Here is a 26,968-nt window from a genome sequence, read left to right on the forward strand (position 1 = left end):
TAAACGAGAATGAAAATTACTCCATAATGATTCTTGTCTCTGAAAAATAGATTCAAGATTTCTGGGAAGTTACCTCTTGTTTCATTACGAATCTCGGATAAAAAACTGCAAGGGATTATGGAATTGTTTGAAAGCATTCCAAAACCTGAACCTGTAGTTGATGTGCCTGCCCCTGCCAGATCATTCCCGGTAATGTCTTATTCAAAATTAATGAATGATTACATTGAAAAATAGATATCATAGTAGTAGTTGAAGTAGCCACAGGTGGAAAATTTTATAGTCATTTTAATTTTCAGCATTATTGTATCTTTTACCTAACATCTCCTTGATAGCCTTTTATCATATGAGTATTTAAATTATGAAAAAACTACTACTTAGAACTTACTTGTTTATCTATTTTAGTATACATCTCTCCATTACTTAGGGAGATGGCAGCAGGCAGATCTCTGTGAGCTCAAGGCCAGCCTGATCTACAGAGTGAGTCCAGGAAGCCAAAGCTACACAGAGAAACCTTGTCTCGAAAAAAACAAACAAACAAAAAATTAAAGTAACAGTCCTTGTTTCTCAGTGTCCTGGAGCTAGTTTCTGGGCTTAGCAAATTGCCAAGTTAAAATAGATTTTAGGATCCTTATAGATTCCTAAGGAAGTTACTGTAGAAGCTCCAAATTATATTTACCATCAAACTTCTAAAAGTATTTGCTTTAAAAATAATTATAGGAGCCAGGCATGGTGGTCCATGCCTGTTATCTTAACACTTGTGGAGGCAGAGGCAGGCAGATCTCTGTGAGTTCACCCCCTAATTAATAATAATAATAATAATAATAATAATAATAATAATAATAATAATAATAACAACAGAGTTGTATACAGCCATTTTCATACAAGTATATAATATACTTTGAGCATATTATCTCTGTAAAAGCACTTCTTCCATTTTTTTAGACTGTGTCTCAGGTAGCCCATGCAGACCTATAATTCTGTATAGCCAAAGATGACATAGATTTGTTATTTTTCTGTCTTGTCTCCAAGTGTTAAGATGAATGGTATGATGTGCAGTGCCTAGCTTTGTGTAGTGTTGGGGTGGGGGGTGTGGTGGTGGTAGGGGTCAAACCCAGGACTTTTCAGCAGGCACTCTCTACCAACTGAACTACAACAGCAATCACTTAAAATCACTAAACTTTCATACGCTATATTTTATTTTCTTGCTTTAGACGGTTTTCTTGAGTGAGTAGCCTTTTGTAGCTTGAATTGAGTAGCTTTTTATGAAAAGTATCATATAAATTTGAATAAAAGTCTCAATCCAATTGACAGTAAGTTACTTTTGTTTCAGACTCGAGCATCTATTTCTTTGCCAGTATCACATATTTCTCAGAAGATAATTCCTCTATTGGAAGAATCTTCTGTTACTGAAGATGGTAAGTTGAAACTGCTTAATAGAATCTTCCTTATTACACATGCATAATTGAAGTACTTTATATTTTGAGGGATGTTTTTTTCTTCAAATGATTATGTGTAGCCGAATAAACAACTTTTTCTTTTAACCTTTATTTTTTTCTAAAGAATGATTAATAAGAGAAAAATCAACAGTTATTAAATTTAAATGTACACATGGGGAACAATCAGAAATGAGTCACTCAAAGAAGTGATTGCCCAGACTCCTTAAAATGATATAATTTAAGTATTTTTTTTTAAAGCTACATTTGTAGTGTAGTCATTTTGGCAAGAATAAATTGTAATTTTAAACCCTTGGATCATTAACAGAAGTCATTATTAAGCTTGAGTTCTTTGCTTAAAAATGAATGTTTGCAGATGCCTAATTTATAATATAGTATTTCAAGAAATTTAAGATAGTAAACTTTTTTTAAAGAATCTAATTTTTTTTGTTAAACAGGAAAGTCAAGTTTTGATATCTGAATTTACATATAACACTTATTTTTAAATATACCACTATCAAGTGCCTTTTTTTTTTATTGGCCATATTGGAAATATATACTTTTGTACATTTTTAAGATTTTAGAGAAAACTAAATATCTGAGAAATGGTGTCTTTCTCCTGTGTTCTGAGAGATGTGTCTGTTGTGAGTAGAAAGATGTGCGTGTGAGGTCATCTGATCTAACCAGTTTTAGTTAGGGATGTACTGCACTTTAGTGCATTTTGACCTTCCTTTAACTAGTTTCACTTTAGATAATAGATTTTTCTTCTTTGAACGTTTCATACATTTATATAGTGTTTTAATCTTATCTATCCACCACTACAACTTCAACTCCCCCTAGCGCTCAGCACTCTGTCTCTCTCTGACCTATATCCTTTCTCATTGTTACTAATGCCTCCAGAGTACAAGTAGTGAGTGCAACATGAGTGTATGGCTATCCTCTGAGGCATGGGCAGCCTGTCAGAGGGCTCATCCTTAAAGAATGACTTTCCCTTCTCAATAGCCATTTCTCCAGTAGTGTAACTACCTGATTTAATATTTTTATAGTTTTGGGTCATAAATTTTTAATATACGTTCTGTGGGAATATGTCATTCTGCTGATAACTTTTAAGTTAAAAGTCGGTATAGGACACGATGGAAAAGGCTTTAAGATACCACCTAACTTGCCAAAGAAAACAAATTATCAGCAGCTAACAGTAGTCTTCCTAAATTCTCATTAACCCATGGCTGCAGGGAAAGTTTAAGAATGCTCCCAGACCTGCACCAAATTTTCACACAGGCAGTTTGTTGTTAGTCAATTTAATACATTTAGTTCTCATATAAATTTCCTAGCCATGTTCTAAGATTTGAACCCATTCATTTACCTAAGTAATTTACTCTTTCTCTAAAATTGTTACATTCCTCATCTTTACCTCGTAAAAAAAGCTGTGAACATATGGACCTCATTGGATTACAGTTTTCTGGTTAATTCTCCCCAGTTCATACTAATTTATTTGTTTGTTTGTTTGTTTGTTTGTTTTGGTTTTGTTTTAATCTTCTCTGCTGTCTATGATCAGTTCATTCTAGCAAACCTGTGAGCTTACTTTGAATATCAAAGGGAGTTTCTTCTCTTTACCCTACAATAAATCTACTGATCAAGGGATAAGTCTTGTTTGAGGCAGGTAGTGTGAGAACTCGTCACACTACTCAATTGAAAACTGTTTTGATTGTCCAAAGTAGTCAATAAGTATAACTTTCCATGGTTGATCACAGATAACTAAAATTACATTAAGTGAAATTGTGATTAAAGGGGTACTTTATTAACATTCCTGGCCCTGCCCTCTGCTGCCAGTATTGTATTTCTATTACTTACGCTATCCAGCAACAGTGAGCGTGCTAGCACATTGCTTTCCTTGTTCAGAGTGGACACAATCACTGGTATTGTTTTCTTTTCCAACTTTGACATACTCTAGTGATGTTTTTTTTTAAAGCTGGTTTATTTGAATCAGGAGAGATAGCTCAGTGGTTCATTCAGTGCTTGCAGAGGATTTGTAGTTCAGTTCCCAGCACCCACACCGGGCAGCTCACTACTGCCTCTTACTGAAGCTCAAGGGAATCTGTTGCCCTTCTTCGACTCCATGGGCACCTGCATTTCATGTACCTGCACACAGATACATAATTAAAAATAAAAATGAATCTTAAAAATTGATTTTAAGCTAAAGATTATTTTATAGTTTTCATACTTTTGTCCTTTGCAATGTTATTTATTTAAAAGTAATTTGTTTTCTTTTTTCTAGCTTTTGTGCTCAATTTTAATATAGACTCATAGCATTTTAATACTCACATTTATTTCAGGAAATTATAAAAATGTTAAACATAGATTATTTCTGTTGTTGACTTAAACAAAGTATTTTATAAAATTTAGATTCAGAGGAAGAATTTTTTGATGCACCATGTAGTCCCTTGGAAGAGAATCCTCAAATTCTATGTAGAGTTAAAAGTACTCGACAGAAAAAATTACAAAAGAAAGATTGGTCAATGAATTTAATTCAACTTAGGATGCGATTTGAAGTAGCAGAGGTATGTACTATAGTTGTATAAATATTGGTTATGTAAATTGTCATTTATACTTTTTACCGTTTACTTATTGAGTCTCATTGCTAATAGATACTGGTCAAGGTATATGGAGACTTGGTGTGTGGTTCCCGTCATCTTTTTATTTTTTTTAAGATTATCTTTCTTAAGAATTAGTGTGTAAGTGGTATATTATGGGCAATTTTCCAGTATTTTTTTTTTGGTAATAATTATACAATGTAAGTATGTAATATATTGTGGGAGAATATAAAATCAATATTACATTTAAGTTCTTAACATTCCATGTATATCTTGTGTATTTATATATTGTTGTCTCATACTTGACCTATGTGCTTTGCCTTTCTTCTACAGGCTTTGATTCAGTTTTATCACCTTCTGGGAAACTGTGAACTACCCGTGCTGGAAGTGGGTATTTTAGGATTGGGAACAGAAGTTGAAATTAGAACATTTGATTTGAAAGCAAATGCCTTTTTGAAAGAATTCTGGTTAAAATGTCCAGAATACTTAGGTAAGACTAATATGTGTTACTTTCATAATTTGATTACCTGCTGTAGAATTTTCTGTTGCTCAGACTTTGAATCCATATACTTATTTATATTGTGAAACAATATAAAAAAGAAAAAACACACAAAAAAACCCTAAGACTATTGCATTTAAATTTATGTTAGTCTACTTTATTTCTTTAATTTTTGTTTTGTTTTGTTTTTTAAGACAGGTTTTTTTCTGTATAACAGCCCTGGCTGTCCTAGACTCACTTTGTAGACCAAGCTGGCTGGGAACTCACAAAGATTCACCTGCCTCTGCCTCCTGAGTGCTGGATTAATGCTGTGTGCCACCTCGCACCTGTCTTTCTTTAATACATTTTAAATTAAAATTTAATTACATCAGTTATACTTTTTCTTTCTCCTTCAGCCCCTCCCATGTCCTGTCCTGTCAACTCCACCCCCTCCACTCTGAAATACACACATACATAGATAAAATCTGCTAGGTCTGTTTTCATTGCATGTATATGGCTTGAGGGCTGACACTTTGTGTTGGATAAAACCAGTATGGGGGATTATTGCTGGGAGAGGCTAATTCTACCTCTTTCGTCTGTTATTAGTTGTCTGTGGGGTGGAACCTTGTGAATTTTTTCCTAGTGTACATTAGCATGCCTATTGATATGCAGCCATTTCTAGAGATGCACAGCCAACTTCTTGGCTCTTACAGTCTGGTGGCTCCCTCGTCCTTGTTGTTATCTGAGCCATAGATGCAGGAGCTGTCATGTCGATGTAGCCATTGATCTCTGTACTGTGATTTTCTATGATGCTCTTCATTTGCTATAAAGAGAAGCTTCTTTAATGAGGGATTGTATCTGCACCTAAATCTAGATATTTGGGGCTCGGAACCACAGATGCGAGAACATCGTTCTTCTTTCTGGGTCTGAATTACCCCATTGAATAGAGTATTTCTAGGTCTATCCATTTACCTTAAATTCCATGATTTACTTATTGGCTTCCACAACAGTGTGATATGTTTGTTAAAGTCAGTGAACTTATTCACATTATTATCACCTGAAATTCATTATTTACATTAGATTTAAACATTCGTGTTAACTTTTTATGTGTTTGGACAAATACAGAAAGGCGAGGTTCTCCAGTGATATCATCATACACGTGGTTTGATTGTGCTGAATGTCTCAGTCCTCCACTCCTTCTGCTGGCTGAAGGTCGGCTCCTGCCTGCCGTGCTTTACCTTTTGCTGCATATATATAACTAGAATAATACAGTGTACATTCTTTTAATGTCAGTTTCTTTTAGTAATCTGTATTTAAGTGTTTTCCTTATCCTTTCATGGCTCGACAGCTAGTTATTGTTAATCAGTAAATCATATCCCTTGTTTAGGAACATTATTGGCTACCTGTCCACTCACTTCATAAAGGACATCTTCATTTCTTCCAGGTTTTGGCAATTACAAATAAAGATGCTTTAAATATCTATATGCAAATTTTGATGTATCCCTAAGATGCCCCTTTCTTTGGGTTAAAGCTAAGGAGCATAATTGGTGAATTATATGTTAAAAATACAACTTTTGGAATGGACCTCCAAACTCTTCAGTAGTTATGTCATTTTTCATTTCTGCTCATTGTAAATAAGAGTGCTTATTGTTCTGTCCCTGTCAGCATTTTGTTAGTGTCTGGACTTGAGTCCTTCTAATAGGTACATAATGGCAGTTTGAATTTCTCTGAGGCATATGATATGGAGAGTCCCTTCATGTGCCAGTTGTCATAGCTTCTTTGGAGAGTGACATCTGCTAAATTAATTGCTTCTTTTAAAAGTCATATTTTAAATAAGAAGTTTAACCTGAAAGTAGGTCAGAGGACATGCATTTGTATGGTTCACATTCTGACTTGTCTTCCAGCCAATGGGAACTTGAGTGTGGTGGGCAGCGTCACAGTTATCTTGTGGTCTCCTAAACTTGAGTGTAGGTCACTGTGTAACAATTATCTCTTGGTCTCACAAACGTCAATGTGGTGTATTGTGTCACCGTTATCTCTTGGTCTCCCAAAGTTGAGTGTAGTGCGCTGTGTCAGTTACCCCTTGGCTGCACTAACTTGAGTGTGTGGACTGTGTCATGGCTATCTCTCAGTATCCAAAACTTGAGTGTGGTGGATTGTTATAGTTATCTCTTGACCACACAAATCTGAATGTGCTGTATTATATTACAGTTATCTCTTAGCCATACAAACTTGAGTATGGTGGACTACGCTAACAGTTATCACTTGATCATACAAAAATCATACATTAAATATGTTGAATTTTATTCTGTTATGTCAAAATTATATTCTGTTCTCTTGCCCCTGCTCCCAATTGTTTTTGATTATTGGAAAAAGAAGTAAACCATCTGGAGAGTAACCCCAAAGTATCATAGCCATTGTTAATTTTAATGTATATGCGTATGTTTATCTTCTAAAAGGCACAACATAAGTAAAGACTTGTAAACAAAATGCAGTATACCATTATTTATTCTATATATTTCTAAAACAGTTTGCTCTTATTTTCTGAGAAGGAGTGGGTAGCAGAGTTGTTTTGTGAAGAGGAAATGAACTGATAAACAACTGTTCATGAAGCTGGTAAACATGTAAATAAAGTGTGGATCTTGTTAAGGGTTGAAAACTGTAGTTAATAATGCCTGAAACAGGAAGCTGATTCATGTACTCAGAAGCTTTAAGGTTTAAAGGGCTGTATGCCCATTGTTCTGTTTTTCTTTTCAAGAGCAGGGTTATTAGTTTTTAGTCCTTTATTCCAGTCTCTAGATACTGATTTTTAGTAGCCATAAGTAATTTGATAATGATAATTTTAAAGGCACTGCAAATACCTCTTCCCTAGCAGTTCTCATAGAATGTCTTGTTCTGAACAGAATCAGTAATATAACTCGTAATTGCTCTGTACTTCTAAGACTGAGTTTTACATAGGCAATAGAAAAATTAACTTTCTTGATTCATCTCAACAACTGGTGTTTTCACAAATAATCACTCTTTTCTTCCAAGGGATTTTTTGTGACTCAATATTAGAATTCTCCAGGCTCTGTCATTGCTCCTAAAAATTACTTGGATTCCTCCTTTAGCAGCTTGCTTGTTGTTATCCCTTGTCTAGACTAGGAAGGTTTGAGACTTTAGTGTTGAAGTACAAACAAAGAGTACATTGTATGGAAAAATGATATTTTTAATTTTTTTTAGTTAAAAAAAAAAGTCCCTAGTGAGCAGAGTGCAGGGAAATCATTTTCAATCATAATTATCTTCAGTTATTCTTCCTATTAAGAAATAAGTTTTAAATTATTTTTAGATGAAAACAAGAAACCAGTTTATTTGATTACAACCCTGGATAACACAATGGAAGATTTATTAACGTTGGAATTCATGAGGGTAAGCAGTTCTCACTTCACCTGATGGGCAGATAGATGTGCTATTGAAAATCAAAGTTTAGTGTGTTTAATCTTCACTCTAGCACAACCTGGTCACTTTCCTAAGGGTGTTTTTTGTCATTATTGTCATGTATTCTTATTTGCAAATACTTCATACAGCAAAGTAAGTACTTCTAGGTTGACTATTCCCACCAGAGTACCAAGAAATAAATGATGAAATTTCTTATTGTACGTGTTGCAAGAGGATGAATTCCCTTCATTTCTATCATTGTCTAGTTTATTGCTTTTTAAGTATTAATGACTCCATTTCATTTATATTGATTTATAATATCTGCTTCAAATCTGTATGTGTTGTGCTCTACTTATGAATTAATCTTTTAAATTGGCACAATGTATGCTTTAATAATCACTTTGTAATAAGAATTAAGCCAAGAGAATTACTGTACTTAAGACCATTTTTGCTTCCATGATTGGTGGAGATTTTTAAAAAGTTTTTTGTTCTTGGGCAGGAGAGATGGCTCAGAGGTTAAGAGCACTAACTGCTCTTCCAGAGGTCCTGGGTTCAATTCCCAGCAACCACATGATGGCTCACAACCATCTATAATGTGATCTGATGCCCTCTTCTTGCGTGCAGGTGTACATGCATGCAGAGCACTGTATACATAACAATAAATAAATCTTAAAAAAAAATTTTTTTTGTTGTTAAATTTGTATCAGGTTTTAGGACATACAAAATCTAAAGAAAACTAGTAACACAATTGTGTTATTCATATTAAATGGATTACTGTTCAAAAAGGATAAATCATGTCGTTATCATTTACAACATTATCAGTCTACAAACCCTAATATACATCTATATATATATATACGCATGTACTTATATGTATATGCATATGTTTGTATATCACTAAGTATATAGCATTGTATGCATCTCATAGTTAATTTATTTATAGTATGCAAATCTTGAGAACTTTGCACCTGCCATGGTACTGTAGACATAATATATCTTCATAACATGTTCTAATACATACATTTTTCTCTTTGGATAGGCTGAAAAAAATGCACCAAATTTGAAGAGTACTTATAACAATGTTTTACAGCTTATTAAGGTATGAGCATGTAATTATTTAATTTAAAATTAGATACTGTATTTCTTTGTCCAGATGTCTTACCAATAACTATTTTATAATTTGAATTATCAGGTCTCTGAGTCTGAGAATAAAGCTGAGTATTTTAAATTATGTGCTTTATACCACAAAACAAGTATTTTTAAAACCATCAAGTCTTTTTTTTTAATTGACCTAGTACTAAAATATATTTTGTTCCATAGGTGAATTTTTCCTCTTTGGATATTCATTTACACACCGAAGCACTTCTCAATACAATGAGTTATCTTAATAACACTCTTCCGCAATTAGGGCAACAATATGCCTCAGTGTCTGTTGCAGAGACTGAAGACAAAGGAGATATCATTAAAAAACTTGGTATACTTCTTTAAATATTAAGTGTTCGTTTGTTTTTTGTCACTAACTGTAACAGTAATTTCATGCTCTAGTGTTGCTTTTAATTAGCAAAATATCTAAAACAATTCCTTATAGACTAGGTTAATTTTAGAAAACACAGGAAGAGAAACTTGATTATTGCTAAAGAAACAATATTTATTGTGTAACAAATATTGAGTTTCAAGTTAGGCAAGAGATATTTGATTTAGATTAACATTAGTATGTGACATTATTTTAGATTAGAAAAAATGTAACTGTGACAACATTTGAGTATTATGTTCTGTTTTTAATCAGAGTGGAGGTTAAGATTCTAGGATGTTCTAAAATCCAAAACTTCTTGAATATAATAGAATTGATGAAAAGCCTTCAGTTTTGGAGCATCTTGAAACTTTGAATTAGAGATGCTCTATCTGTTACCATTTAGAACAGTGAGTACTTTTGCTTTCCAAAATGATAGTTCTCTCAAAGATTCACAGTTACGGGTATGATTTCTTAGTTTCAGAGGATTAGTCACCTCTAAGACCAGTCTTTGGCCTGATTGCTTTTGTATTAATTAGATAACTCTTTTTTAGAGTTCTTAATTCAGTAGGAAATCTTTATCTTGCTTCTAATTGAATTGTAAGTCTGATGTTAGAATTATTTGTGGCGATATTTTAGCTGCCTTCTAAGTATAGTGTGGCAATTACTAAACCTTTCCTTGTGTTGTTACCATGTGATTTTTGTTTTGTAGCTTTAAAGCTACCCACGAATGAAGATATTATTACCTTGCAGCTTTTGGCAGAATTATCTTGTTTACGGATTTTTATTCAGGATCAGAAACACAACATTTCTGAAATTAAGATTGAAGGTAATAACATCCCATAAAATATTTATAATTATCGAATTAAAGAAGAAAGTGCAATTAATCATTGTTTTATTCTCTTAGGGCTTGATTCTGAGATGATTATGAAGCCTTTAGTCACTGAAATAAATGCAAAGCTAAGGAATATAATTGTGTTAGATTCTGATAAAATGGCTGTATACAAAAAGGTGAGATTTTGTTTTTATTAATTACTAGTATATCATTAAATATGTAATGTTCATATCAACATGATAGGGATTGTGTATTATCAATGTGTCTTATACATAATGGTATTATGTATAATGGCGCAATTTATTTATTAGCAGTGGTACTTAATTTTTTTGTTATAAAATAAAGATTATGATTTTTCCTAGGTAATTAATGTTCCTGGAACAAAGAGGCTTTTTGCATGGTTGGGGGAGGAGAGTTACTAATAATTCTCACTTAAAATTAAGTGCTCTGTTCTTTAAATATCCTGAACTGCCTATTTCAGATAATGATTTTAGAAGATGGGAAATATTTCACATGTATTTTCACTAATGCTCACCATTATACATAGCTGTTAAATTAAGAGGATCCTTTGAAATTGATGTAGATGGCTAGAAACTTTGTTAGTAGTTCTTGAATAATAAGGATTTTAAGTAGAATGGTGTATTGAAGGAAGTGATGACAAAATATAAAATGTAAGATCAGGAAGTAAGCATTTACAATTTGACAAGAAGAAAGAAATTTTTGTCCGTGAATGGACCTAGTCTGTTATTACATTTAATTTTTTCATGTATTTATTTTTTATATTATGTGTATGAGTATTTTTCTTGCATACATGCATTTCTAATGCATACACATATTAACAGTGGGTCCTAATATGCATAATAGTGTTTGTACTGCATGCATATCTTGTGACTGCAGAACCAAAAGAGGATGAATCCCTGGAAATGAAGTTACTGATAGTTACAAGCTGCCTGCCATGTGGGTGATGGGAACTGAACCCAGTTCCTCTGGAAGAGCAGTGAGAGTGCTCTTATTGCTGAATCAACTCTTTAGTTATGTGGTCATTATTGATACAGTCATTAGTTGATCTTTATATAAGAAAAATTTATGTGTTTATATATGTGTATACATGTCTACATATATATTAGTAAAGAGTGATTTACCACAAGATTCTCAGATCATGTAGGATTTGTAGAAATAAGAAACACGTGAATTTTAGGGTTACTATTTACTCCTCTGTCACCTTTAAGACATATGAAATATATAGGACAATGAAGAGTAGATCCTACATTTTTATTTTTCTGGAAAGTGATGCTCACAGAAATTTAATTATCTATTGAGTCGTACAGATAGTTACAGAAGTGAATTACAGCTCCAAACATTGAATTTTCATTTTGCATTTTATTCTTAAAATATGTTTAAGATTAAAATATAGTTTTAAAAGATATAGATTGAAAATTCATGTCCTCCTGTCTTCTTGCTCCAGTCTTATTTATTTATTTGTTTATTTTTTGTTAATTGCCGGAATTGTAGTGTAGGTGGTTGTAAATGAACTACTCCATTGAGTAACCAGAGAAGCATAAGGTTTTTTGCCCTGTATTAAAACTTTTGTGGTCATTATGCTGTGATACATATATGCTATTGTCCTCTGACTGGGTTTGGGTTTTATTGATAAGTTAAAACTTATTATTGTTACATATTTTATCTGTCAGACCAAGTCACTGTGTACTGGAGCAGTATTCTCCATTTACAAGTGTATTATTATATAATACCATAGTTATTGGTGAAGACAAAAATAGCTTCTAGCTTACTTGATATTTTACTGAAATAAAACAGCATGATGCTAGTTCCTCGTTTCCTTTTATATAAAGACATTTGAGAAATTAAAAGCTTTTTAAAAATCTAGATTTGAGTGTTAATTCTGGGTAGCAAATATAAATGAATTTTTAATTTTCTGCATTTCTAGATTTGTTATCAAGTTAATTGTGGCTTCATAAAATTAGTTGAAAAATGTTTTCTATTAGGTTACAGGCTTCCCTGGCCCACAATAGAACACTCCCCTGATAGTCTCTCCCTTAGTCTAGACAATTATGAAAGACTTGTGACTATAAGAAAATTTCAGCTTCAACTTTTTGATGTCTATACAGAAGGCAACTTTGAATTACAACTTTATCTGTGTCTAATTTCTTCCTAACTTCTGGTACTTTAACTAGGTCACAAAATGCCTCTCCTTATCCACACCTCAAGCCTCACTAAAAGTCGTTATTTTATTTATTTTTTTTTATTTTCATTTTTTTAATACTTGTTTTTTTTATTAATTTGTTCATATTACATCTTGATTGTTAGCCCTTCCCCTGTTTCCTCCCACTCTTCCCTCCCTCCCAATTCCCCCCTTCTCCCCTCCCCTATGTCTGTGATTGAGGGAGACCTCCTCCCCCTATATATGCTCTAAGAATATCGAGTCTCTTCTTGGTAACTTGCTATCCTTCCTCTGAGTGCCACCAGGCCTCCTCATCCAGGGGACGTAGACAGAAAAGGGGCACCAGAGTTCGTGTGAGAGTCAGATCTCACTCTCCACTCAATGGTGGAGAATATCATGTTCGTCGGCTAGGTCTTGGTAGGGGTTCGAAGTTTACTGCCTATTTCTCTTTGGCTGGTGCCTTAGTTTGAGGAGGACCCCAGGACCCAGATCTGCCTGTCATAAAGTTCTTCTTGTAGGTTTCCAGGACCCTGTGGGTCCTACTGTTTTTCTCATTCTTCCATGCTACTCTTGCCTAAAGTCTCAATAGGATGTCTTCTCCTCTGACCCACTTTCTTGGTAAGTCAAGTTTTTTATGGGACATATCCCTTGGACTAGTGTTTTGATATAAGTGACTATATACTATTTGTCTCTTTGCTTCTGGGTGAACTCACTCATTATGATAATTTCTAGGTCAATCCATTTGTCCACAAATTTCTGGAATTCCTTGTTTTTAATAGCTGAGTAGTACTCCATAGTGTAAATGTAAAACCAGAGACATTAATTCAGTTAGAGGAAAAAGTTGGGAAGAGCCTGGCACACATAGGCACAGACAGGAAACAACTTCCTGAACAGTACACCAACAGCCCAGGCCTTAATGTCAACAATTAATAAATGGGACCTCATGAGGCTGAGAAGCTTCTGTAAGGCAGGAGACACTGTCAAGAGAACAAAGTGACAGCCTACAGACTGGGAAAAGATCTTCACCAACCCTTCATCTGACGAAGGTTTAATATCCAAAATATATAAAGAACTCAAGAAATTAAACACTACAAAACCAAACAACCCAATTGCGAAATGGGGCTTGGAACTAAACAGAGAATTCTCAACAGAGGAATATCAAATGGCCAAGAAACACTTAAAGAAATGCTCATCCTCGTTAGTCATCAGAGAAATGCAAATCAAAACGACACTGAGATTCCACCTTACGCCCATCAGAATGGCTAAGATCAAAAACTCAAATGACACCACATGTTGGCGAGGATGTAGAGAGAGAAGAACACTCCTTCATTGCTGGTGGGAATGCAAACTAGTACAACCATTTTGGAAAGCTATCTGACATTTTCTCAGAAAAATGGGAATAGGGCTTCCTCAAGACCCAGCTATCCCACTCCTTGGAATATACCCAGAAAATGCCCTAACACACAACAGGGACATATGCTCAACCATGTTCATAGCTGCTTTATACACAATAGCCAGAACATGGAAACAGCCTAAGTGTTCCTCAGTAGAAGAATGGACAAAGTCGTTATTTTAATTTGTTCTTGGGAACTGATCCTTTTTTTCCCTTTAGGATCCTGCCATGCCATTCACAATAGCTATCTGTGTGATTGATTTCCTGTTTGGGCCTCACCAGCCTTGGCTACGTAGACGGCTTTCTCATTTTTACCTTTTAATTCAGTCCAGGACTCTAGCTTATAGGTGTGTTCGTTCCCCATTTGGTTAATTTTCAACCCCTGCAGACACACTCAAAATTAGGTTCACTAATGTTCAAGGAATCTCTTTCTCTCCCTTTTTCCCTTTCTTCCAATCGCTCTTCAGTTGTGGTAGTGACATACCATGATACCCATGCAGAAAGTCTAGGACAACTTGCAGGATTCCTTTCACTTCACAGTGTGGGTTCTGAGACTCAAACTCAGTTTTTCAGATTTAGTGACAAGTACCCTTTAACTGTTGAACCATCTTCCTGGTCTTGTCCTAGGCATTTTTCTAACCAATGAAATTGACACCTAAAAATAACTATCTTATCAGATTTGGAGGACAGTTGTTCTGTCCTATTGTCATTCACAGCCAGGCATTTTCTAGGTCTTAAAAATGGGCTTTTTGGAGGATCTGTTTTCCCTCACGGCTTCCTAATTGCTATGTTTGGTGGCTCCTAATATAAGACTGAACGAATGTCTTAGAAAATACAAGCTAAAGCTAAAGCGGACTTCTTATGGTGTGCTCCAAGGAAGGCTTGTCTTTTTCTTCGGTAGATTTTCTATTTGTCATTACTCTAAGATTTTGTATGTTTATGTAGGCCTTGGGTCAGCAAGGTTTATTATCTCTCTTTTTGGTCAGACAATAATTCTGTGATGCTTTGGGCCTTTAAAAATAATTCATTTATTTTTATGTGTATAGATACTTTGTCACTATTTGTGTGCAGTGTCCATGCCTGGTGCCAAGAGAGGCCAGAAAAGGTTGTTGGATCCTGTGGAACTGGAGCTAGAAGTGGTTTTGAGATAGCTGTCATGTGAGCACTATGAGTTGAATCCCAGTCATTTAGAAGAGTGGTCAGTACTGGTAACCACTGAGCCATCTCACCATCCACTGTTTTGGGGCCTTGAATGGGATGGAAGTGTTTTTACTTTTCCAGGACTTATACTAAGTAAAATCCTAATTTCACTTAGTTTTTTTCTTAAGAGAGGCCAACAACGTACCTGCAACTGAGGAGGTACTGTGTTTGTAATTCCCAGAGACTTTGTTTCTCACTTTGGTGTTCAATCAACTTCCTCCTCCTCCTCCTCTTCCTCTTCCTCCCTCCTCCTCCTTCTTCTATTTCTTTTTAGCTGAATTGTTCTTACTTACTTGGCATCCATGCCTCTTGTAATCTTCTTTTCTGATTTTTCTTAGATGATACAGTACTTTGTTATCTTGTTATTTCATATTCTAATAATATTAAGAATTATAACATTGATTGGCTGTTTTTCATTCTTAGGGTTTGAAATAGTCTTCCCTCTAGTCTTGTGCATCACATCCTGAAGCCTACCCTACTTTCTTCCATTTTGTACTTCAACCTTCAAAATTTCTCTTACTTTTGCTTTCTTGGGAACTGTTGTTTTCTGTGGTTGATTTTCTTGGCTTTTCAAACACCCCTGCTCTTGCTTTCAGAATTTAAGAGTCAATAAAGCCATAAAGTTTAAGTTAATACTCTGTTACAAATTTATATATATATATATATATATATATATATATATATATGTGTGTGTGTGTGTGTATATATATGTATATATATACACATACATATATACATGTATATATGTACATACATATATATTCTTTTCTCTTTCACTTTTAACTGGTAGATGGAGATAGAAATTTTAAGCTACCTCAGGCAATTCTTTGTAATTAAAATGATTCTTCACAAACTAAGCAAGAATGAGAATTTTAATTTGAGATATTCTATTGAAGACTATGAAAAAATTATTCAAAATTCTCAGACCTAGAGAAATGAGACACTGAGTAGAGGTAATGTGCAGGTGGTGTGTCTCACCTTCGAAAGTTACTAGAGGCATTTCTCTGATGACAGTGCAAGGTAGAATATCCAAGTGAAATGTATATCTGTTTTCCCCCTTAAAAACATAAAACCTGGGCCAGGTAGACCTACTTGCTTTCATGACCCTCAAGACAACAGCAAAAAACATGTTAGGCTAACAGGTCCTAAATAAAACACTTGGAATTATTGTCTCATTTATACAATTTAAATACCTTGAAGATTTTATGAATGGTAGAATATTTTATTATTACTTTGCTTCATTTTATTTTTGTCTCGGGGTACATTATTTCTAAAATTGGTTGTAACATTTGGGGCTCTACTCTCATTAAGGCTGTTTATATCACTGGAAAAGAGGTTTTCAGCTTCAAAATGATTTCTTACATGGATGCAACTGCTGGCTCTGCATACACGGATATGAGTGTGGTTGATGTTCGAGTTAATTTAACTGTTGGCTGCATTGAAGTCGTGTTTGTCACAAAATTCCTATATTCTATATTGGTAAGTAGTTGAATAAGTTGTTTTTATTCTAGATGCAAATTGCTATGTGTTAAGCATAGATAAAGACCTTATCTCGAAAAATTGCGCATGTATGAAGATTTTTACATTGTATACATACACACATGTATATGTATGTATGTTGGGTTTTGTTTGCTTGTTTGTTTTTTAAAGATAAGGTCTGACAACATGGCCCTAGCTTGCCTGGAAACCATTACCTAGACTAGGTTGACCTGTAACTTAGAGAGACCCAACTGCCTCTGCCTCCCAAGTGTTGAGATTAAATGCATGCCATCATGTCTAGCTTAATAAAAATATTTTACAAATTAACACTGAAGTAAACAAAGGATGCATATTCATCTTTGCTTTTTTGTTGTACAAAAGTACTTCATAGAAAAACTGCATAATATCTTTAGGTTAAAACTTCACATTGAATTAAAAGAAGTTCAAAATAGGATAAAGACCAAGCAGGAAGTTTTGTGTACACACACACACATACACACACACACACACACACACACACGTAAAATAATTTGTTGAGTACCACAACAACAGCAATGTTCAGTACTTCATTTATATAACATTTTAATAAATATTTGGTTAATTGAAAAGTATTCATTACATATTAACATGCCAAAATATAGTGTACTACATAAAATATTTGTATATATATACTATATATATTATATGGTGTACATTGATTGAACTTATTAACTCATAAATGTAAAAATTTGCGTTTTCCACCTTCCAACTCAAAAACTATTCCAACGTCACCATTAAGAAAATTATCCTTTCCAATGCAACATAATTCTATAATTTTCACAAACTTTAAGAAATGAGATTGAATCTTGAAATGACTTTGCCATAGAATGTCTGAGTTCTTCTTTTCATATATTTTTCCTTTCCTATTTTATTCTTCCTGTTGGCTATGTAATTTTCCTCATGTCACACCAATTTTAGTCTCTTTTTAGTTGTGTGTGTGTGTGTGTGTGCGCGCGCGCGCGCGTGTATATGTCTTAGTTGCTCTCTACCCTTATCTATTGGGGCAGAGTGTCGTTCAGTTTGCTGATTTGGCTAGCTCAGCCTGCTCCAGATATCCCTAGCCACTCCTCCTGACTGTTGAGATGACAGGGCACTTTGCCTTCCTGGCTTTCTGTGTGGGTACTGAGGATCCAACCTCCATCCTTACAGTTGTGCTACCTGTGCTATTTAACCTCTGAAGCATCCTCTAGCCGTTATCTCCATTTTCTGGCACCACTGATCTTTCACAGCACCGTCTCTAGTGATTGGTGTAGTAACTAGATGGTTAAGTTTAAGGCAGTAGTAGAATAAATAGGCCAAGCATGGCAGTTTGAAAAGAAGGAATTCATGTATTTATTTCGAGATGAAGAGGCATCTTCTGTTACTTAACAATTCTGGACTTAGTCTAACTTGATGTGACTTTTAAACTGGTTTCCATGAATTTCCCCCCAAAGTCTTTGTACAGCAAAAGCAAAGATGAACACTTAAATTTTTTTTTTTAGAATTTCATAATTGAGTGCCTATTTATATAATTTCTAGCCCTATTTTACCCTCCTTCAGCTCCTCACATGTTTCCCCCTCCACACTTCTCAATTTCATGGCTTCTTCTTTATTACTGTTACTTAAATGTATATATACATATACTTATATGGGGGGGTTGAGTGTGCATGTGTACACCCACGTTTGTGTGTTTCTGTATATATTTAAACCTGGAGAAAGCAGTCTTTCTCTCCCAGCAGCCATTGACTGTTTGTAGCTTCATCTAAATGTAGGGCCTCATTAGATTTCCCCATCCACATTGGCGTGTCTAACTGGAACTTTTCATTATGACTGTCTTGTTTAGGTAATCGTAGAGATTTCATGAATTAAGCTTCTGTCATGTCTAGAATACAACATCTACCAGCAGGTATCCTAGTCTTTTGCCTCTTAGAATATTTCCACCCCCTTCTCCACAGTGTCCCTGAGCCCTGGGTGTAGGTGTTGTTGCATTGTAGATGTACCAGTTGGGCTTGGGGCTTATACCATGACTTATTCTCTGCACTTTGACCAGTTGTCAATCTCTGTTATAGTCCCTATGAATTGCAAAAAGAAATCCCTTTGATCAGAAGTAAGAGATACACTGACTGCATATAAGATCAGGTACTTATACCATTTTCTGGCATATAAGATGACTTTTAAACCCCCGCCCCTGAAAAAGCCATGCCAAAGTCAGGCGGTCGTTTTATATGCCAGATACTTACCTGTACCTTGCTTTCCCTTGCTTCATATGTATGGCTCATAAGGGGGTGTTGCAGCTGATTCCCCACTCAGCTGTGAGTATGAAGCAGGAGGAGCAAGATGCACACATCTTCCTGTACCTGGAGGAGGAGAACGTGGGCATGGATTGGCTCTCTACCAGAACCTGCCCATTTGACTCTGAGGGCTGCATGAGTGTTAAGTGCGCCTTAAAGGGGCATATAGGCTGGCACTGGCTGTCTGCTTGCTGGCTTGTTTAATAAAGTGTCTGGCAGTCTGTGCCCTGCCTGCAAATAGACACATGCCCGAGTATGCTGTACAGGGTGTGGGTTGGAAGAGGAGTAGTCTTATATGGCAAATATATTCCAAACTCGATATTTTAATTGGAAAATTTGGCTTATATGCTGGAAAATGTGGGAGTTTGAAATTATATTGCTTGAGAAAATGAGGGGCTGAAATCATTACTCAGCAATCAACATAGACTGCTCCTCTTGTGGGACCAAGGGTCTATTCACAGCATCCACATGGTGGTTAACATCTCTAACCAATCCCAGCGGATCAAATGATCTCTTCTGGCCTTCACAGGCACTACTTGTTTGTGCATGCACATACATGTAGGCAGAACAGTCATACATATAACTTTTTAAAAAAGAAAATGGCAGCATTAATTTCTCTTTGTGGGTACATCTTTGGCCACTGGTAGTTGGCTAGACATACAATATTAGGCACAGATTGTCTATCAAGTGGACTTTAATCTTTGGTGCAACCAACAGCTGCCTAGTTGAATTAAGGGTCACTCAATAAGAGGCAATCTATGCCTAATATTATATTTTTGGTTTGTAGACTTTACCATTGGTTAAAATTATTGATGTTTTTCTCTTCTGTGATCTTGTATAGTACTTTCTAATACTATGAGAGCTAGTCCTCAGAGTGTGGAGCCTTCCAGATCAGTTCCAGTTTGATTTCTTCAAGTCTTATGTCTGAAGTGTGTGCTTTTTTTTTTCATCAAGTTCTGAGAGACAACCAAAGGCAATAGCAATAGCATATATTGTTCTGGGAATTTCTTAAACTCCTTCTGACCAACAACTCTAAGGGAAGTTTCTTGTGACTGGCACTGAGCTTTTTTTGTTGTTGTTGTTAAATAGGCTATAGTTCTTGGGGAGACATTATCACTTCATGTGGTATGATTCATTTAAAATACACAGACATGCATGCACACACTTAAATAAGCTTATCAAATAGTGTTTCCCTATAACGTTGAAAAGTATCATTAGTGTTACTTATCTCTTCTTCCTCTCTCACCTTCTGTATTGTCCTCCCATCCTTCCCTCCTCCATTGAGTTAAACACCCAACAACACTACTTTTTCTTCTCTCTCCCTTCATAGCTTCTGTATCCTCCACCCACTAGAGTTTCTCCCTCTTGGTCCAGTCTTGTTCTACTTTCCTGGCTTCTGCAGTTACTTCTTTTATATAGTGAAGTCTAAAGATTCAGTGATAGGATTTACAAAGAGGGAACATGGAATGTCCTTTCGGGTCTTGGTTATTTCAGTCAATATATTTTCTAGTGCCAACCATTTGGATTTAAATTTCACTTTTTGTTGTTTTTGTATTTTTATAATTGAATAGGATTCGTGTGTGTGTGTGTGTGTGTGTGTGTGTGTGTGTGTGTGTGTATGTTTGTGTGTGTGTGTGTGTGTACACGTGTGTCACATTTTCATTATCCATTCATCAAAGAAGGAGATCTAGGTTGTTTCCTTTTTCTTGTCCTGGTGAACAGGGTGACAGTGGACATGGCTGATGAAGCATATCTGTAGTAGGATGTGAGAACCCGTATTTTCCCTTTCCCCTTTAGATCACATGTGCTCTATTGCTCCCACTCTACCCATGTGGTGGAAATATTTTACTTTACTTATTTCTGCATTTACTCCAGTATGTGTACTTACACCTCAGGATTTGGAGCTAGAAGTCACAGAGGAGAGAGAATATGCAACACTTGTCTTTCAGAGTCTGGGTCACTTAATATGATCTTTTCTGGTTCTCATCAATTTACCGATGAATTTCATGATTACATTTTCTTTACAGCTGAATATTATTCCATAGTGTATATGTGCCATACTTTCATTATTCATTCTGCAATTTAAGACCATTTAGGTTGCTTCTATTTCCTAGCTATTGTGAATGAGCATGACAAGTAGTTGAGAAGTACGATTTCAAGTACTTTGGGCACGCATGCCCACACACACACACACACATATACTTTGGGCATGCATACACACACACACACACACACACACACACACACATATACTTTGGGCATGCATGCAAACAACCTACACATTATATGTATACACACATATATATGTATTCACACACATATACATACACCATATATAATATATTGTTATCTGGTAGATCTATTTTTGTCTTTTTGAGAATTTCCACACTGATTTCCAAAGTTGCTCCACCAGTGTGCAATCCCACCCACAGTGAGTAAGGATTCCCTTTCCTTCTCATTGTCACCAGCATTTGTTTTCATGATCATAGCCTTTCTAACTGGGTAAAGTAGATGTGATTTGCATTTCCTTGGGTGACAAGACCATTGTACACTTTCTAAGATATTTTTATGTCTTATTTTGAGAACTCTTTATTTAGAGCTATATCCCATGGGTCTTTTGAATTGTTGACTGTTGGTTGAGTTTTTGTTTTTACTCTGTATAATAATCCTCTATTGGATGTATATCTAGCTAAGATTGTCTCACACTCTGTGGACTTAATCTTCACTCAGTTGCTTATTTCCTTTGCTGTACAATTTTTAGTTTTGTGAGGTCCCAGTTGTCCGTTTTTAGCCTCCCTTCATAAGCTCTTCTTACCCAGGAGCAACCTGGAGACTGAACTTGGGCTTTCAGTTTGGTAGCAACACTTCTAGACAGTGAATCATTTCATCAATCCTGAGAATTCTTAAATACTTTATAGACTTTTAAGTCCATACTACAAACATGAGTGAACTGTAAGAAATGATTAGGTCTTAGAGGAAGCACACCATAAGGGAATAGTGCCATTGAAACATTCAAGTAACCCTATTTGGCTTTGTTCTTGTGACTAGATTTTTATTTTATAGCTATGTATTTGTTGCTCAACTTTTTTTTAACTTTATGGAGATAGAATTACAATTAATTAGTCTAATTTATAATTATTTAATGTTTTCTTAAGTATAATACTATGAATGTTATTCTATCATCTTTATAGGCTTTCATAGATAATTTTCAAGCAGTTAAAAATGCCTTGGCTGAAGCAACTGTCCAAGCAGCAGGATTGGCTGCTGATGGTGTAAAGGAACTGGCTAGAAGGAGTTCTAGGTTCGCATTGGATGTTAATATCAAAGCTCCGGTTGTGATCATTCCTCAGTCTGCAGTGTCTCAGAATGTTTTTGTTGCTGATTTTGGATTAATTACAATGAAAAATACATTTGTTACAGTAACAGAGACCCAGAGTAATCTCCCACCTGTAATTGATATGATAACAATAAAGTTGAGTGAAATGAGACTATACAGGTAAGCTTTTCACAATGTATTTGTGCAAACATTTTTTTTATTACACTTAGACTAAAGGACTTGATAACTTTAGAATTCTCATTACAGTGGGATTTTACTTTACTATAATTGTACTTTGTGATTTTTTGAAGGTGTCTTCTAGCTAGGTCAATTGTAAAGCAACCTAGAAATAGTTGAAAACTGTTCCTTAGATAATGAAGAAAACTGTAAACTTATCTGAAGTTGTATATTTTCACATTTTTATGATTCTTTATAAGGATGAAGTAGAAATGTAGAAAATTGACATGAAACTCATTCACTTTGCAGCACATAGTTTTGACCAGTCTATTCTGTCAGCCTTGAATATTTTTGAAGTACCTTTATTAAGAAATAGTAGACTTAACAAAAATTTTGTATTTAATGGCATAAAGTTGTTTGAGAATTCCCTTTTTAGTTATTAATGTTTAGTTATTAGTGTTTGTTATGTTATCTCATTTATTCTATTTTTGTTACATTCTTTTGCTGATCAAAATCAATACAAGCACATTAATTTATCACCTCAAGACTTGTTTTCTGTTGTATTATTTTTTTCTTTCATTATATTATCTTTACTGTTTCTCTTCATCTATGTTTCTTTAGATGATGGCTAAGTTTATTGAATTTGTTTTCAATGTAAGCCAACTTCCACAAATTCACTGCTTCCTCAGCTTCCTAGGTCCTCCTGGATTCTCATGGCATTCCTTGGCCTTGTCTTGGCTTAACTCCCTTTTTACTGTTTGTCTTTATGTCATCTGAAAACAATAGTAAACTGTTGAAACTCTTAGGGTTACTACCTCACTCCCACCCAACAATGATTTTTCTAGCCTTTTTGGAGAAAGGCCTTTCAGGAAGGAATGTGAGTCTGGCTCATCTCACTCATCTTGATAAGGGGAATACTCCCATCGATTGAATATTTAAGCATTAGTTAATTTTTTTTCTTTCTTTTTATTTTTTTTATTTTTGCTTTTTACTTTTTTGAAAACAGCTGTCCTGGACTCGCTTTATAGACCAGGCTGGCCTTGAACTCACGAAGATCCAAGTGCTGGGATTATAGGCCACAATTCTTAATATACCATGGAATAGGATGAAATACGGTGAAAGATATATTTATAAAGGATCACATTAAGTAGTGCCTACTTTACTGGATTGTTACAGTACATACTATTTTGTGTGCTGGAAGGATCATGGAAAAATTAGTCAAAAAGGAGACAAAACTAAAAGATAGGAAAAGAGTTTGACAACTATAACTAACACATAAGAATTACAGTTGACACACTCTATGTAGATAAATTCAGTCAGAGCTAACCAGTTTAGAAAAATTTAAAGGAGACTCAATAGTGAGTGACTCAGGGTTAAGTGTATGTGGGAGTTAGAGGAGGTATGACAATTTTCTTTAGATGTCAGTGCTTAAAATTTCTACTTGTTGAGAATACAGTTCACTAAGAGAAAACAAAACAAAAACAGTAGACTAGCAATGCTGATTTCTGTAAAGAACAGAATAACTTAGAAATAAATATGTGGAATGATCTCAAAATACCTAGATAATTCATTCCGGATATTAAAATGAAAGCCTTTTTAAAAAACTTTAGATATGAAAGTTTAGTAATACATGACTAATCCTTGAAGTTGTTGGAATGAGTATTAGTAAATAAAAAGATTTAAGACTGAAACATGTGGGCAAAAAAATGAGGAATACAGATACTTAAGAAATTTGCATAAGAAGAACCCTCAGAAGTGAGCCAGGACAAGGCAGTGAAGATGGCTTAGCAAGTAAAGACTCTTACTTCCAAGCCTAAGACTTGAGTTCAATACCGGGACCTGCATGGTAGAAGGAGAAAATCAATTCTACACCATCATCTGACCTTGATGAGGACCATGACAAACAAATAAATAAGAAAATCAAATTTCCCCCCTTGTCTCCCCCTCCCACTCCTCCCCGCCATCCCACCTGGCTTCTGCGCACTCTTCTTGTCTCTGTCTCTGTCTCTCTCTAGGGTACCTCGCCCCTCTTTCCTTCTCTCCCCATGCCCATTTAATAAATTCCTCTAAAAGAAAGAAAATGAAATTTAATTTTAAAAAACCAATTAGCCTATATTAGAAGAGAGAGGAGGGAATCTGGGAGAATGTATTGAGGTCTTGTTGTTAAACATGAATTCATAATTTTTGAGGTTGTTTTTCATCCAGTGCTTATTTTGTATTGGTAATTGAGCAGCTATGATTGAAGCAAAACTGATTTTTTAATAAGTGCGTACTACTGAAATTATAGAGACTCAATTTTTTTTTTTAACTATTGAAAGTCTTGTTGGGCTGGAGAGATGGCTTAGTGGCTAAGAATTCTGTTTACTCTTCCAGAGAGGTTATGAGTTCAATTTCCAGTAACCACATGGTTGCTCACAACCATCTATAATGGGATCGGATGCCCTCTTCTGACATGTCGGGGTACATGCAGATAGCGCACTCATATACAAAATAAATAAATTTTTAAAAATTAAAAAAAAAAACAATGTCATGTTGATGGGTAATGAGCTGGAAGAAATAAAACACAAAGGCTTAGTAATATTATAAAAGAAAATAGAAATATTTGTAAATTAAAGATTCAAATTCCATTAAAAGATGAGTGTAGACAAAACTTTGATGGATTGTATCATAAAGAAAAGGTAGTGAACTTGGATATTGTTATTTTTAAAGTTATAATAGAATGGAGAACTACCAATCATAATGTTTTGTTTTGTTTTTTGTTTTTACTCTATGATAGGTAGACAGATCTTTGGTTGGCGAACAGGAACAAACTTCTTTATACAGCCCATAAAAGCATGCTTCCTTTGAGGTGTGAAATGCATGATACATTTAGTGAAGAATTTAGGGTAGTTTATTCACCTAAGTCTAGAAACTTCACAAATTGCAGGGAAATCTAAGGTGAGAGATTTTTGCTCAGTGTTATCTGAGATAGCATCATATGATGTGATAGCCCATGCCAATCTTCCTGCCTTAGCCTCCCTTGAGTTAAGATTGCAAGTAGACACTATCATGTCCAGCAAAACTCCCACATTAATAGTAGGTCTAAGTACACAGCAATAAGTCTAAACTAAAGGTATTTCAATAACCTGAAGAGTCTAAACTGCACTAAGTCTGAGTTTTTTGTGTCTTCTTTGGTTTCAAGAAATAGCAGGTGTATAGTAGGTGATCTGCATTTAAAATAGCTCGATTGCTTGTATATCAGTATTTTTAGGTAATTAAATTATAGTCGTAGTTTGTTGTGTCTCCAAAATAATTAAATTTTATTATGGTATAAAAATTGTTAAGTCTTTTAACTGTCCAGAGTTAACAGTTAACTTACTGTTTTATTTGCATATATATTTAACATACTGTAATTATATTTTAAGGTTTGCATTATAAATTCCCTTTTCCTCAGTAATATGTCTCAGTGCTTTTTAAAATTTATACTTAAACTTTTTCTTTTGTTATATGGAAACTTTAATTTATTCAGTCATTTTAACAGGTTCAAATTAGTTATCTGAATATTTAGCTTACTGGACTCAGAATTATACTAATGGCATAGGGGACAGGAGTGCTGGGCTGTTGCATACCTGAGCTGAGTTGGGAATATTTTTCTATAGTGTTTTCAGTATATAATACTATTTTGTTGTTGTTGTTTTGTATTGCTTTGATAGTGTTGTTTCTCGAGATAGGGTTTCTCTGTATATACTTGGCTATCCTGGACTCCCTTTGTAGTCCAGGCTAGCCTCGAACTCACCAGCAGCGATCCACCTGCCTCTGAGTCTGGAGTGTGTGCCTACAGGCGTGTGCCATCATGCCCAGCTGAAAGGTATCTTGTGTTTTAGAAATCTGTTTGTCTTTGTTAAGATTTGTAAGATGATTCAATTTCTTTTTGCTATTATAAGTAATACTGATATCATGAGTGATATCTTTGTCTCTCATTGCTTATGTGATGGTTTCCCCAGCAATAGAGGATAAGTTATTTCTGTAGAATAAATTCTTAGAAATAGAATCATTCAGTTATAGAACAGAACCAATTTTTCCTGAAATAAAGTAACTCATATATGAAAGTTCAGTTTAGTTTCTGTTTTATCAAACAATAAAACAAATAGCTTCATATTTGTGAGTGCCTATTTAATTTCTTAAATCTGATTTAAATATTTGTTGATTATATAGCATATGCTAGCCATGTGAGCTAAGTATTATTAAATTAACTAAGAATAAGCTACACTTGGACCCTTCCTTTATAAAACTTTCTGAAACTAAAGAAAACTGTGTAATATACACATGCACATAGCATGCATATAATCATGTTTGCTTATAAACACATATAAATAGATTTTAAATTGTTAACTGTATGATATTAATATATATCAAACCTAACTATAGAAAAATTGCAGGCATTTGTGTGGGTTTATAGAAGTTATTGAGTAGTAACTAGAAAAAAATTTCTTCCTAAGGAAGTAACCTTTTAATACAGCAATTATATTTCTTCTACAGAGAAGAAATTTATCCAGAGATATTTATTTTTGTGAAAAACAAAAACATTTTAATATAAAGCTAAGTAACTTGTTGTATAGCCATGTATAATACATAACCATTAAGGTTTCATACCTGTTTGTATTATAGCATT

The 26,968-nt window shown here is 34.6% G+C and overlaps 1 protein-coding gene across 7 annotated transcripts in view; it reads left to right on the forward strand.

The window, feature by feature from the left end:
- VPS13A (vacuolar protein sorting 13 homolog A) overlaps positions 1–26,968 on the forward strand; it is a 173,472-nt gene that overhangs the window by 65,823 nt on the left and 80,681 nt on the right. For all 7 annotated transcript variants that reach the window (XR_014782857.1, XR_014782858.1, XM_084800462.1 and 4 more), the window contains exons 23-33: positions 51–189; positions 1,331–1,415; positions 3,837–3,991; positions 4,358–4,514; positions 7,831–7,910; positions 8,959–9,018; positions 9,240–9,393; positions 10,142–10,258; positions 10,337–10,440; positions 16,348–16,515; positions 22,016–22,320. Coding sequence is in view for 5 of the 7 variants with exons in the window: in XM_084800462.1 (XP_084656588.1) it covers positions 51–189; positions 1,331–1,415; positions 3,837–3,991; positions 4,358–4,514; positions 7,831–7,910; positions 8,959–9,018; positions 9,240–9,393; positions 10,142–10,258; positions 10,337–10,440; positions 16,348–16,515; positions 22,016–22,320 (1,524 nt within the window). In the remaining 2 variants the exon portion in view is untranslated. The remainder of the gene's footprint in view (positions 1–50; positions 190–1,330; positions 1,416–3,836; positions 3,992–4,357; positions 4,515–7,830; positions 7,911–8,958; positions 9,019–9,239; positions 9,394–10,141; positions 10,259–10,336; positions 10,441–16,347; positions 16,516–22,015; positions 22,321–26,968) is intronic.

Source organism: Acomys minous (assembly GCF_964271855.1).
Source record: "Acomys minous genome assembly, chromosome: 2".
Taxonomy (NCBI): Eukaryota; Metazoa; Chordata; class Mammalia; order Rodentia; family Muridae; genus Acomys; species Acomys minous.